Source organism: Poecilia formosa, unplaced genomic scaffold (genome assembly GCF_000485575.1).
Source record: "Poecilia formosa unplaced genomic scaffold, Poecilia_formosa-5.1.2 Scaffold122, whole genome shotgun sequence".
Lineage (NCBI taxonomy): Eukaryota > Metazoa > Chordata > Actinopteri > Cyprinodontiformes > Poeciliidae > Poecilia > Poecilia formosa.
Genome location: NW_006800061.1, coordinates 1,201,869 through 1,215,954, shown reverse-complemented (window position 1 = coordinate 1,215,954; position 14,086 = coordinate 1,201,869). Strand labels below are relative to the sequence as shown.

The following is a 14,086-nucleotide window of genomic DNA, read 5'->3' as shown; positions in this document are numbered from 1 at the left end:
TATTAGAATAATTCAATGACTAGCCCGCTAAATGTCTCAATATGCCACATCGCAGAACCTGCTGGGACTTTCAAATGCTCACACAGAAACACAAGAGAAGATGCATACATAATTCCCATAATCCATTGTTCATGCAAGGTCATTGAGTGACCTGTCCGTATAGTCTAGTTTGGATCCTCGTCTCAATCTAAGATGGACCCAGTGCCAAGAAAACATTGAACAAGTTTATTGTTGAGTATTGACAATCAGAATAAAAAAGTTTTATTGATCTGAAACTGTTTTAAATAATTTCTCTTTAGTAGAAATCAGTCATACGTCTTAGTCTTTCTTATTTTAAACTACATATTATCAAAAGTAATCTGGATTTCTTAAAAAGAAAGAGTGAAATATCTCTTCACCTTATATGATAAAGAGTTACAGCTTAGCTACAAACTTTAGCATCATAGTTTCTAGTGGTTTGTGGCCAGACTTTCTTACATTGTTTACACCGCAACAACTAAAATGTAACTTATGAAAAAGTTGGCCTGTTTGAATTGTCTACTTCCCCCTAACAAAATGGCACCCTGGGCAGAGAGCCATATCACCCTAAATGAAACACTAGCCCTGTTGGCATTCCAGCTTTGAATACTTTGTGTAATTTCCTAACATCTTCATCAACAACAATTTATTTTATTTATTAAGCAAAAAATTAATTTTTATTTTTGCACAATTGTTTTATCAGTCCAGTTAAATGAAACCGTCGTCTATGAAGTCCAACCTTTATCTACAACTAGAAACAAACTCGGTGGTGTGACTCTGTACAACATGAGCACAAACGTGTGTTTAAAACCATTTTTGCTGACCGCTCTACCACCAACTACAACCAGTCCTTCAATTTCTACAAAATAATAGAAAAACAACATAGAAAGCAGCAAAAGCAAACAGTCACTGTAAAACTCAATTGGGTATGATTATTTTTTGTACTAAGAAACAAGATTTTGTGGATTACGAATTAAATAATTTTAATCCTTGAGAACATTACTGACTACAAAAAAAAAAGTATGAGAAACAACATATGGGTCAGATCCAGTCATTAAGCCAGACTTGCAATGTTCACACACTGGTTTGTACACAGAAGCCTTGAAACACAAACGAACAGCTTGTCTTAGACCAGCTTACCTAAGATGGAGGCACTCTGCGATCCTGGAGACCATCCTGTCCGTCTGTCTCGGAGTCTGGTCGTCTTTAACACAGCATGGCTTACAGGCCATGCGCTGGCAAATGGTGGTAAAACACTCACAGAAACACTGTGGCAAGCGGATTAACCAGCAAGGTCAATCAGATTTTTTTTCCCCCGCTCCTCCCAGTGTCTGATCCTTTGTCATTCCAACCTCTTTGGTTCCAGTATTCCCAGTTGGCCCAGTAACTCCCATCAGAATATGCCTGCCCCTGTCATTTCTGCTCCTCTGCATTCCTTCTTAAAGACGTTATCAGGCTCGCTGAAAAGGCCACAAACATGCATTGGGAGGCATCAGGCCTACACTGTTTAAAAGATTGATGGCTGCTGACAAAATGAAGGGATTCATCTAAATGAAATGTAAGATCAAAAGTAACAAAACTCCAGATCCCCTCTGTTTGTGTTTAAACTGAACCAAAGTATCACATAGGTTTGCTGTGAGTCGTGGCTCCCGTATATTCCTCATATTTGTTGGTACGCAAAGAAACTTTGTGACCATCTTAAACAAACTAAACAGCTCAGAGCTCCCCCTACTGACGGCAATGAAGACAACGAAAAGCCAAATGAAAAACTGAGGCTTCACAGTTACATGCACACTACGGCCACTGTGATGACGGATTATAGATGCAGACTGAGTCGGTCCAAACAAAGACTCCCAGGTGTGTTTGCGGATTACGACTCTTTTGAATCGAATGCATTATTAAAGCAGGGTTTGTAAAATTCAACTCTTACTTGTACTCAAGGTTTCCATGAATATTCCATTTAAAAATGTCTGGTTCTTCCAGATTTGCATTGATTTAGAAGATTTTTCCGGCATTTGCATTTTCATACACCTGACATAAACGCATTTAGGTTCCATTACTTTCAAGTTCAAAACATTATGAAACATGAGATTTATCAGTGAGGTATTTCCCTGATTTTTGGGTGGCAGCTGAACTAACTTTCAACACTTTTCGAAAAGTCTGTACAGGTTGAAAGATAACCTTACAATGCTATTCCAACCTTGGATCAGTCTGATTTCTTTTAGTGAAAAATCTAAAGTAATGCTTTGTATGTCACCCAACCTGGACCCAGTTTCTGAACCAAAAATAGCAAATATGCCCCCCTTTTGTTTTTGTTGTTGTTTTTTTATGAGTACATGCATTTCCAGTTTTTAAAACAGCAACTCAAACACAGGAACGACCCGGTTGAACATGGCATTCTGATACACCAAATCAAACATAAATAATCTGATCTAAATATAATCCAGAATAAATATCCACCCCGTCCCACAAATGTTGATTTTTTTTTTTTTTTAATAACTCAAATTCCATTCTTTACTCAGCAGTCAAAGAACCGAAAAGAAAATCTGAGAAGTCAAGAAAGCCAGAAAAAGTGTAATTGTTTTTAATTTAAATTAACCACAGGAGTGATTCAAGGTCAAGCAAACGTCTGACTTTGGCAAACAAAGAAAACACAAGCATTTATTACAATGAACAGCAACCAAAAAGCAGCAATCCTAATCATAAAGAAATTAGTGAACATAGTACTTTATAACATGAGCAAAACCTACTTTTGCAGCTAGAAGAGAGGAACATGAACAAGAAGCAAGCTGTTGAATCTTCACACCTGGAAAAGGGAATAAAAACATAATTTTAGTCAATTTCCTCACAAACGCTCACAACAGCTGTCTGTCAATAAGGGCTGGTTAACTTGTCCAAATTATTTAGCCTAATGAGGTTTTGATACAGTGGAAACTGTGTGAGCTCGTCCTTCCCAAACTAAATTAGTAGGGGAAAACAAGTACATTAACAGTAATTTCTCATAAAAGTTCATTTTTACACCTGAAATCATAATGTCAAGGCTTATGGTTCTCAGTTTCAAGATTTCTATGACTCGCCTCCAGTTTAGTCAGTAAAATAGGGCCCAAAAGCATACAACTTCTTCAATAACTTACTAAAAGCAAAAGTGTTCTCAGTAAATATTACTGAATGCCTTCTTTAGGCATTTATTTACCAACAGCAAATGTTCAGCAAACGTGAACATGAAAGTAGATCAGGTGTTCAGTTACATGATTTGCAGTTTCAGTCGGTTAGCAAGAATTTTAACACAAAAACTAATCGCGGTGAAGCCCTTCTTATGCAGCGTCTTGGAAAGGTATTCGAACCCAATCAAAGTTTTCCTTATTTCTCACGATAAGTAGAAAGTCAAAAGGCTAATTAACGGGATTCCTCACCACAATCATTGCACTGAGCTCCTCAGATCCCTAAACATCTTGGAGTACATATCTTTTTCTTTATCCAAACCATCTTTATAAGCCCTAGGACAAAAACAAACAAGCAAAAACAAAAAAAATAAATCTAAATACAGAAACCCAATTGGAAATCAAACTCAGCTTTCAGAACTATATACACTTACGACAAAAAAATAAAAAAAGTTCCTGAAAAACTCTAAGCAACAATGTCAGCTTACACCGCTACTTTCCTCAGGAGGTTGTTGATGTCGCTGTCGAACGGCTTCTTCGACTGAGCCATTATGAGGCAATCCTGAGCGCTCTCAAACTCCTGCAGCTCGTGGTAAGCCTGCGGGGGAAAAAATATAAGCAAAATAACCAACGAATAAATCGCTGCACGCGCTGATCTGCTCTAAAGTTTACTCTCAACAGAAGCAACTGAGGAAGCAGATAAAAATCCAGGCTCTCCACTAAACGGCAGATTTATCTCCCGCTTTGCGGACACTGCAGAGTTTTATCTCCAAAGCTTCAAAACCAAAGCTCCAGCCTGACCTGTCCGCAGCGGAACAGGGCCTTTGTGTTGGCTGAGTCGATCTCCAGGGCCTTTTTGCCATACTTCAGGGCTTTTTTGGGATTTTCCAGTCGGAGCTCGGTGAGGGAAAGGTTCAGGTAGAGCGGAAGCAGAGCCACCTGGATCTTCTCCTTGTCCGGCTCGTTTCGCGAGTCCCGATTCCTCAGGAGAGTCATCGCCTGTTGGCAACCCGGAGCACATATGAACGAGGCGCGGCGCTTCGCTACCAGACGCCGATTGACTTTCACAGTACCTGCTTGTAGCGATCCTTGGCGTGGTCGTATCGGCTTTGATTGAAGAAGCGGTTGCCAAAGCTGCGGAGTGTGTTGATGACTTTGACAAGTGTGGACAGAGGAACGCTGCTCTGCTCCTCCTGGGGACAAAAGCAGACGGATCCGCGATTTGTCGTAAACTCGTTCTTGAAGTAAAAAAGTAACCATCCTTGGGTTTCTGTAACTCAACTGCAGCTCTTTAATGCCCTAAAATGCTATTCTTTTCCAGTCTAACATTTACAAAGTTATCAGTTCTGATAAAATGGAGTGATAGACAACTATTGTGCAATAAGTTAGGGAATAAAGCCTGAAAACAGAATGTTTTTTTTTTTTATTCCGTTTGCTTCCACACCTCTCATGTTCGTTAATCAAATTCCACACTTTTCCTGACTTTATGGAAGCCCTGCATTAAAGTGGGAAAACAAAGCCTTTATGCACAGAGTCCTTCAATGAAATCCCACCGAGCTCATTGAAATAAACTCATCCACTTGACCCGAGTCGAGGTAGTCCAGGACGTGAACCTCATACAGAATTGCAGCTGCAGCCGGGATGAAGGGTGGACAGCCCATTTCTCCGTACGCGTACTGCGGTTGGAGCAGGAACCGAGAGAACTCCCCTTTCTTCATGGTCAACAGTCCCAGCTCCAGTCCGGCTAAAGTCACATCTGCAAATTAGGGTTTGGGTAGAAAAATGTATTTTCTAACCAGACAAATATGGAAGGTTACATTAGAAAAATATTTTTAAATAATCATACCCCTTCCCAGCTTCATCATTGGAGGGTACTTGAGGTGTGCAGTGCTTTCAAAAGGTTGATTAGAATACTCCAAGTAGCCGGAGTAATACACTGGAAGAGGATACAAAATGCTAAACACCAGGTAAAAAATAGAGCATGAATCCCATAAAAAGGTTTTAGATTTCTTTGTTTTGTTTTGTAGCTACTTATTACTGAGGCGTTTTGAGGCACAGGTGGGCCCTCTCCAGGTTGGACCACTTCCTTCAGGATTCCTCCATCGCCCAAGATGTCATACATCCGCCGACCGAGCTGCTCGAAAGGACTCTATAAAATAGAGACGGAAGGATAGATAGCTAGGACTATCAAAATAAAATTAACAGGTGTAAATGTTGGGATTATTAAAAGCTCAGGGTAGGAATTCCTTCTGGTCCAGCACTTCAAAATAAAAGCACCAGTATTTCAAAAAGTAGCTTCCACATCCCTATTAATAAAAAAGAAAACTTTGCAATTGTTACGGGAACCGATTTAGTTTCCTCATGTGAGGAGGTTACAGATTAGCATGAATGTTAAGTCTAGCAATCATCCGCGCTATATTTGCAGCGAGGACAAGTAAACATACAATTAAATGTATCTACAACAGCGTTGTTCATAGACAACGTAGCTTAACGTAGTAATGTTAACATAAGGGGATATAAGTTAATTTTAGTGTATTGGTAATATGTGATCTTTTAGAAAAGCTAATTAGCCCAACATGTTGACTTACCAGCGTGCTCGTCGTTAGCCGCCTCCCGATGCTCGATACTAACCCGTTTCCAGACATTTACCTTCTGAAAAAAAAATATATATATCCTGCAACCGTCTTCAGAGTTATCCAGACAGTATAAAAAATATTACTCAAGATGTAAAGAGGAGTAATATGTTTTCTTCTTTTTTATGGTTTAAGCTAATTGCTTCAGCTGACTCCCAGCACGAGGAGGGCTGGTTCAACAACTTCCTGCTCAGTTTACTGACCAATCATCTTAATGATTCAGGGTTTTTGGAAATATTTTTATATCACCTTGCACTCAGCGTCTCAAGATAACAGCATACTCAAAATACTGTTTTCACAAATTGAGATTAAATTACAAATTTGTTTTTCGAAATGATGCTTCCTTCACTTGTTGAAAAGTTCACAACATATCATGACGACCCACGATGTTCATGCAATAAATACAGAAACTGCGGGAAACCGAGACTGGACAGAAGGACAGAAGGAATGAAGCAAAATGGACCTATAAATGGAGAAACAGTTGGTTGGACATTATGTGGATGATGAATTTCTTATGATTGGTAAACTTACATCTGTCTAATTCTTCTGTTTTATCACCAATTTTATAACTAGCTGTTCTTCCTTAGTGTAGTCATTTTTAATGTGTCTCTTGAGGTTTTATGCCTGTAAAGTATTTTTGTTTTACACTTGGCTGTAAGAAAGATGCAGAATAAGTACTTTGAATTCAACAATTAATCCCATCTTAATGATTTGAGCTGACTTTGTACAGCACTAAGCTAAAGGTTTAGAATTTGGACATACATTTATTTTTGTCTGTCTCTACCCACCTCTGGTGCTCATACCACTCATGGTAATCCTAAAACAAGTTCTATAAAACGTATGCAGCCATTGAATCATTGCATGAATCATTTCTCTTGCCCACTTTTCAAAATGAGAAAGACAAGAGAACACACTACTAGAACACGGTAAACTTTTAATAATGCTGCCGAACGCAGTCATTTTTAAGCACAAAGAAATTTAACTATAAAACATAGTGGCTCGTTGCCACATAACAGATTTTATTTCCCATATCTTTCTTTATGTACACCTGATATTTTATTACAAAACGTAAATCTGTTATGAGTTATACTCCTAAGTACAGTGATGTCAGAAATATACATTAGCAAATAATTATCAATAGATTTATATAACCATACAAATGTTTCAGCTATAAAATATCACCTGGTTCTCTCAAAGTTGGCTCATTGAAAGATGCTTGAAAATAAACAATACAAAATAATATCTTTAATGAGTAAAAAAGTGCCTTTCAATAGGCAAAGTGAAGCCATTTAAACAATTCGGAGCAGCCTACTGCCTAATCCATGTTATGAAAAGCAAACAATACACATGTATGTTTTCTTTTATGTTCTTATCTGAAAGGCTTTACTTTGTTACACCGTTACAAACATGGATTAAACGGTGAAACGGAACGAGGACTGACTGGCACACTTCTGACCTGGGATTACCCATTAAGCCAGTTAAAAGCTTTCCTTGTTTTTATTAGAAGTTCTGCAGTTCAGCAGGATAGACAAAGTTGTTCCTGAAGAGTTTGTAGGCCAGGAGCTGTCCTCCGAATATCATCATGACCAGGCCCGAACCTGCAGAGAGATGGAGGTTGATAGACGGCAGAAGGTGAGCAATAAAGAGGAAGCTTTAAAGGTCAGCAGCAGAAGATGAATTTGGAGGTGTGTTGGATGAGTCAGGGGAAAATGTCATGTCTTCTTCAGACAGAGAGACAGAGATAGAGATTTGTGTGTGTGTGTGTGTGTGTGAGCGTGCGTGCGTGCGTGCGTGCGTGCGTGTGTGCGTGCGTGTGTGCGTGTGTGTGTGTGCTGTCCAAAAGGGATTGAAAAACTGATAAGAAGGCAGAAGCTGACATGAATAGGAAAATAAAATCCTTACCCAGAGCGATCCACCAATGCTCGGCAGAAGGGAAATCTGACATCACTGCAAAAAACGCATCAAGGTAATGGGTTGAATATGACAACCAAATATCAAAACTATTATATCATAACTGTAGTGTTCTAGTGCAATTTCTTGATTCTTTTTTTTTAACTCTTTGTGTGTGTATCTCTGCTAATGACAGCTAATTATATAATCAGGCCTGCAATCCTATCAGTTGTCCTGGCCTACTCATCTCATCCACTTGCATGCGCACGTGTGTTTACCTGCTACAGTCATCCCAACGTGCAGCAGCGTGACAGTTATTGCGTAATCCCAGACCCACTCCTCCACAATCCACGCGAACACCAGCCCTCCTAAAACATAAGTCACTTCTGTGGAAATGACCCCAACTGGAAGGAAGAAATATTTTCCTTAATTACACAGAAATTTCCTTCGACATTTTCTTGTCATGTTATTACAGAATATAAAGGGATCCCTGTATCCTTAACTGACCACAAAAGGTCTTCAATGTATTGTTTTTTTAATTCAGTTTCTGCCAAATATGCAAATGTTTTCTTCTTCTTGGATTGCTGAAGTGTGTGGATGTATTTTAGCAGCACTTATAGAAATTGCTCTTACCGGCTATCCATGCAAAACTATAGCATCAATCTTTAGCAACCTCAACACTGGAAGAGATTTATCAGTAATTTTTCATGTCAAATATCAGTGGTGCTTTCTTTGATGTTCTGCACTCAAAACCATTTATGTTTAAATGTTTCTTAGTTAAAAACATACACTCACCAGACCCCTCTTAGCCTTTAAAACTGCTCTAATATTTTGCAGCATTGATGTAACAAATTGTCAGAAACATCTGTAAGAGACTTTGGTCCATACTGAAATAAAAGCATCACACAATTCCTGCAAATATGTTGGCTGCATGTCTATGTCAGTTGCAAATGCTTGAAATCCCAGTAGATCAACAATGTCTAGCTTAATCAGCCATGCTACATTGAAATTTACTTAAACCCCCTTTCTTTTCCATTACTTCAGCCTGTCGTCTTTATGACATTTAAAAGCACTGAGTTGTTGCCAAGTCATTGGCAGTGTTGCTATTTGTGTTCTAACATGTGTTTCTAATACATTTGCAGCTAAAATGTTTTGTCAAGCATGAGTGACAGGAGAATTGGAAGCAACACACTTCTCCAAACACTCATGTGTTATCCATTGTTGAATCCACTACTGCAACTCACCTAAGTATTTGGGGTTCTGCCATGATGGTTGTGTCGTGTAGTCAAATGGCGTTAACAAGCTGTTGATCTCGTGAACCCTAAAGAAATGACAAGAGGACATCATAAAACGTGTCCAATTTGGCTAGAAGAACTTTATCTGATCTCTTTCAACCTGGCCTTTTTTACAGTGGCATCGCCATTTGTATGCGAGTGTGCGTACCTGAAAAGTCCAATGCAAAGGCTGACCACAATGTAGTAGAGAGAGTAGAAGCACACCATGCACATTAGCAGATTCTGCAGAACAACCTGGGAAGAGAGAAGGCAGCGAGAGCTTTTTACTCAGCGATATTGAGTAAAAACGTAAGAAATACAATGTTTCCCCCTGAAAACTTGCTAAGCCCGGTGGCTGGGTGCTAGGGCAGGCTTTCATCCAGCACCCCGTCGTGTTTTTCAGTTAAAAAATGTTTAAAGTTGACAGGAAATATGAAAATATCACTTGATAAGTATGTGTTATGGAAAGATTGGAAGATTAATACCTGAACACCAACTATAAAGTCTAAAGAAAAATGCAAACATTTTAAAAATACCTAAGTAAATAAGCAATGCTTAGCCTGGTGGGGGCACAAGTCAAGCCTGGTGGCCCGCCAGGCTTATAACACACTGGGAGAAACCCTGGAAACATCTTCCTGAAAAAATTCTTTATTGGGTTTAGCGGTACAGTAAAGCTGAATTTAACTCTATATACCATCGTCTTCTGTACTAAGCGTAAATAACAAGCAAATAAAGAAAGCCAAACATCAAATCTGCTTTACACAAACAATGATTTGACATATTTAATCCATATACACCCAATGTTTTATGCCCCAAGCTAACAGAAAATGTATGCACCTCCATTCCTCCTATCTTAAGTGACCTAGAAAACATACCCTCCTGACAGGAGACAGTCAATGTCCAGCTAAATCCTGCTTTCACAGATGACTGCCTTCAGCCCTTACAGGAAATGAGCTACATGACTCCCCAGGAGCAGAGATAAAAGCCCTTTTCTCGTGGCTGACATTTCAGGTGGCTAAACCCAGGTGTAACTAATTATTTTATTAATGAGCTCCATTCCAGTCGGGTGGGTCGGTGCCAGGCCTCTCTGGCTTACCGGCGCACCTCGATGGAATGGGGGTCATCTGTAATCTTATTAGTTACACTTGCGATTTCCTGCTGGGACAAGTCAAATGTCTACTGTGATGCAGGGTGAACAGAGTAGACCAACTCTTACAGTCAGACAGATAAACAGTTTTCTAGGTCAAATATTGCCATTTATCACTTATTAATTATATTGTAGGTCTGATATTTTTACTTTTGCATTTAAAAATAGGTTTATTTTATTAAGAATAGCATTTCTATGAAAACATAAAACTATGTACAGAGTAAGACAATTAAATATAAACAAAGAAACTGCACAACATAATTGTGGTGTTTATCGCTGATCGGTGACAATTAGCATATTTGAGCTAATAGCGACTGAGCACCTTGGATTAAAATAAATTGTGTTCAGGGGAAATTAGGGAGGAATGTGTGGGGGACCTACAGCAGGTAAATAATAATGTCACTATATAACCTGCTTAAAACATGCATTTTTGAAAGCATGAACAAAGCCCGTCAAACTCTGGAGCTGTGTTTGTCAAGCTAGCTAGTCAAATTTAGCCGTCAAAATTGAATGAAAGCTTTTTCAGCCCATATCTGCTGGCCCAGTTTTAGCCTTAACAAAGACATTCAAAGTTAGTTTGCCTCATTTAGTCTTTATTTTTCACTGTTCATTCACATTTAGTTGTAGCTTAGAAAAATGCTAAACTGGTGTAGGTGCCAACAGGTAGTTGAAAGCAGGCAGCGTTTCCAGAAAAACCTTAAACCTCATAACCTAAAAATAAGTTCACATTTTCAATACTAATTACTTGTTTAATTCCTCTGCATGATGCTAATATAGCAGAATGGCGATTTCAGTTTGAACATATTTGCTGCCATGTCCTTTTTAGACTATGTTCAAAGGCTTAAGAGTTTAAAGAAATAAACTGCACAAGGCAAAAGTGGATGCTCTCCCAAATTGCCTCTGGTTTTAACAGCTTCAAATGTGTGGGTGTTTGTAAAACCACAAAAGCAGTTGAGCTCATGCTAATGCCTTCAGACAGCTAAACACCTATGGCTAACTCTTCGTCTTGTTTGTCTGCCATCTCAATAAGACTTTGCAGCTTTTATTTAAAAAAAAAAAAAACTGACCTAGAAGCCAAAATTTCACCTCAAATTTTTTCTTCCAAGCCTGTATTGACAGAATCCTTCATAAAGGCTATCCATTATTGGATGTTTGAAAAACATTGTATCATACACTTGTTTGCTGTTTGCTACAGTCTACAAGTATACTGAGGATTAACTTTTGTAATTAACAAAATGGAATTACCTAACTTTTAATGTAAAATGCATTAAAAGTTAATATAAACATAACTAAAACAATAATCGTTGGCTGAAACCGATGTTTACCATCAATAGTATTGATACAAATGTCCACAGAGTCCTCTCAAACCAACATTGAAACTATAACATTGTATTTATGAATATTATGCAGCTGTTTATTATTAGCTTTGTGATCAGACTCTACATTGTAACTTTTTCTTTAATCCTCCATTTCTTAAAATGGTTCTCTGTTCTATGGTTTTCTGTCCTTACCCAGGTGTCGCTGGGTGTAGTCTTGAGGGAGAAGGGTCCATGGCGTTTTATGAGCGTGACTCCACAGCAACGACAGCAGTAGTCCAACAACATGAATGTTTGCCGGTCTAAATGAGGAAACGTAGCCTCCATGTGTGTTTATGAGTCCCTGGGAGCATCTTGTAGGGAAGCAAGGAAGGCGGGATTGGATGAAATGAGATTACTGCTAAGAGGTTGGAGTAAATCCCACATGGGATAAGACGCATAAATGCATGTGTGGACAAATACTCATAACCCACAATTAGGTTGTTTGTTTCACATGTGCAATGACACACACACTTCAGTTTGATCCTCAACAGGAGTCAGACATTTCCAATAATTTAAAGAGAATAAAATAAGATAACTTATGCCATGCATGACAGTCAAACATTTGCCTTGAATGTAATTTACAAGTGGAATTCGGTACAATTTGACTTTATTTCGATGTCTGATAATGTTTGCAAGCCAAAGTCTTGAAAACTCCTGATCTGAACATTGTAATCAACCATAAATAAAATTATTACAGGTAGTTTGCAATATGACCACTAGATGGCAGGACAGCCTGCAAACCTTGAGAAAACTTGATCCATCAAAGTGGAATCGACACAAGAACGATTAATTTCAAGACTCACATGAGCACAGTTTTGACGACTATAGATGTAATTTGGATTATAAAAAAAGCTATGCAGATTTTAATCCTATTATTTACCCAGATTAAAACTGAAAAGTGCGAAGTGACGAAAAGCGATTTCTCAACACAGAAACCAGTAGTGACCAACATAAATATGAACATCGCCCGTTTTCTTTTGCGCTCTCCGGAAATAGCCAAAAGAAAACTTAACCGTTTGACGTCATAACATGCGTACGTAAAGCAAATGCACGTGCTCCTTTTGTGTGGGTTTGGGGCTGACTCTGCTGCCACGGTAACCTGCATCATTGTATCCATGGTGACGGCAGAGCAGAGGGAAAGGAAGAGGGGGTTCCATGAGGAGTAAGGTAGGCGTCATAGCCGAGCATCCCTCTGTGTGTACACACTGTGTGAACCGGTGCCATATTTTATTGCTCTGAGGCTGACGAGGAGCGACTCATGCTAATCTTTGTTGTATTCCTCCGCATCATGCTGAATATTGTCAAAATGCCAGACAGCATTGATGTGGTTTTATCTTGAGATGCATGTGTTTTAAGTATTTTCCATAATAATAATAACAAGAAGCAGTGAAAAAGCAGCAGCTACAATAGCAGACTGAGAATTGCATACTAGGATCAAGATTTAAAAAAAAAAAAAACAATACTCTGGATTTGTTGGACAAAATAAAAAACAATCACTTAGAAATTTTGCCGTTCCCCATCTTTTATGCAAATTTATGCCAGCAAATCCAGTAACTGAATAATTAGACTGCACATATTTGTTGCCATAAATCTTACCTGGTTCTTTCTTTGCAGGAAAAAAAAAATATCTCTGAACTTCTTAAGACTAACACACTAGTTTTTAAGAGAGACAGACTCAAAAAAGAGCTGATAGAGCGCTCTAAAGATGAAAAAACAAAAACATAAAACCACTAAATCTTAGTAATTAACATATTCTCTTACAGTCACCAATCTGCAGCATTAAAAGCTACAACAGGTAAAGTGGATGTGAAGCAGCTAGAAGTAAATAAGCTGAAAAGGATAACCTTGCAGTTTCAGAAGCAAGAAAATTGTAAAAGTGTGATCTCTATTTAGCTCTTTTCCAAGCTGGAAAAATTTGAGGAGGTATTTGTCTGATTCATCACTTAAAAATCCTAAAAATAAATCACACGGTAAATCTGGAGGCCTGTAGTTTTTTTTGTTTTGTTTTTTTTTAAAGGGGACTGATAGAGACAGGTAAACTGGAGTCTCTATTTACAGAAGAAGGGAGGTTAAGCAATAAGTTTCCATCTGCAGAGACAGGAACGTCTTTCCCCCGGACAGGATTTATTTTAAGGTTTGTAACAAAAAAAGAAAAAAAGAAAAAAAGTAAAGCATCAGGAGAGGAAGAGATACTCTGGGGAACATTAAGGCTCATTGACCTAAATGTCAATGAGGGATGTCTAAGGGGTAGAGGTGCTTTAATTAAACTATTGGGTGCACACTAAGAGAGAAATGCATTAGTCAATATGGCCCTTGTTCATCTCACTTTGGTTTTCCATTCTCTCATTTCAATAATCTAAAATCCAAAAATGACTATTCAGAGCAACACTTAGTCCTAATTATGTCCCCCTGTGTTTCTCTGGTGTCTTTTCTTCACTTATCACTCCTCGATTAAGTAGCTCTTTTTCCTTTTAATTGTTCCGCTGAACACTCCCATCCACAGCTGCACACAATAAGTGCAACACCATTTTTTTTTGTAATTCTCACAACTGTGCAGGCTTGTAAACAACAAATATAACAGCTAACAATGCAATGCTTTGTTTCT

The 14,086-nt window shown here is 38.5% G+C and overlaps 2 protein-coding genes across 6 annotated transcripts in view; both read right to left on the bottom strand.

Annotated features, from left to right (window-relative positions):
• Positions 1 to 2,581: 2,581 nt before the first annotated feature.
• Positions 2,582 to 6,625, bottom strand: fkbp6 (FKBP prolyl isomerase 6). 4 transcript variants are annotated; one of them, XM_007561031.2, is made up of 9 exons: positions 5,768 to 6,625; positions 5,211 to 5,328; positions 5,026 to 5,115; positions 4,733 to 4,935; positions 4,253 to 4,372; positions 3,981 to 4,178; positions 3,668 to 3,777; positions 3,432 to 3,515; positions 2,736 to 2,824 (listed from the first exon to the last, which is right to left on the bottom strand). In XM_007561031.2, the coding sequence occupies exons 1-8, from the start codon at positions 5,822 to 5,824 to the stop codon at positions 3,437 to 3,439; spliced, it is 975 nt and encodes a 324-aa protein (XP_007561093.1). In that variant the 5' UTR covers positions 5,825 to 6,625; the 3' UTR covers positions 2,736 to 2,824; positions 3,432 to 3,436. The 4 variants fall into 4 exon arrangements, with proteins under 4 accessions (XP_016531385.1, XP_016531382.1, XP_016531384.1 ...); XM_016675896.1 differs by lacking the exon at positions 3,432 to 3,515 and having other exon boundaries at positions 2,587 to 2,824; positions 3,680 to 3,777; XM_016675898.1 differs by lacking the exon at positions 3,432 to 3,515 and having other exon boundaries at positions 2,587 to 2,824; positions 3,680 to 3,777; positions 4,793 to 4,935.
• Positions 6,626 to 6,807: 182 nt separating this feature from the next.
• The window catches only part of tmem244 (transmembrane protein 244), a 45,380-nt gene continuing 38,101 nt past the window's right edge, over positions 6,808 to 14,086 (bottom strand). Inside the window, exons 1-6 of one of the 2 annotated variants that reach the window (XM_007561021.2) lie at positions 11,635 to 11,826; positions 9,146 to 9,231; positions 8,947 to 9,023; positions 7,981 to 8,106; positions 7,715 to 7,759; positions 6,808 to 7,410 (exon numbers count right to left, since the gene is read on the bottom strand). In XM_007561021.2, coding sequence (XP_007561083.2) covers positions 7,313 to 7,410; positions 7,715 to 7,759; positions 7,981 to 8,106; positions 8,947 to 9,023; positions 9,146 to 9,231; positions 11,635 to 11,766 — 564 coding nt within the window. In that variant the 5' untranslated portion in view covers positions 11,767 to 11,826 and the 3' untranslated portion in view covers positions 6,808 to 7,312. Of the gene's footprint in view, positions 7,411 to 7,714; positions 7,760 to 7,980; positions 8,107 to 8,946; positions 9,024 to 9,145; positions 9,232 to 11,634; positions 11,827 to 14,086 lie in introns of those variants that run through there. The other variant, XM_007561022.2, reaches the window with a different exon arrangement.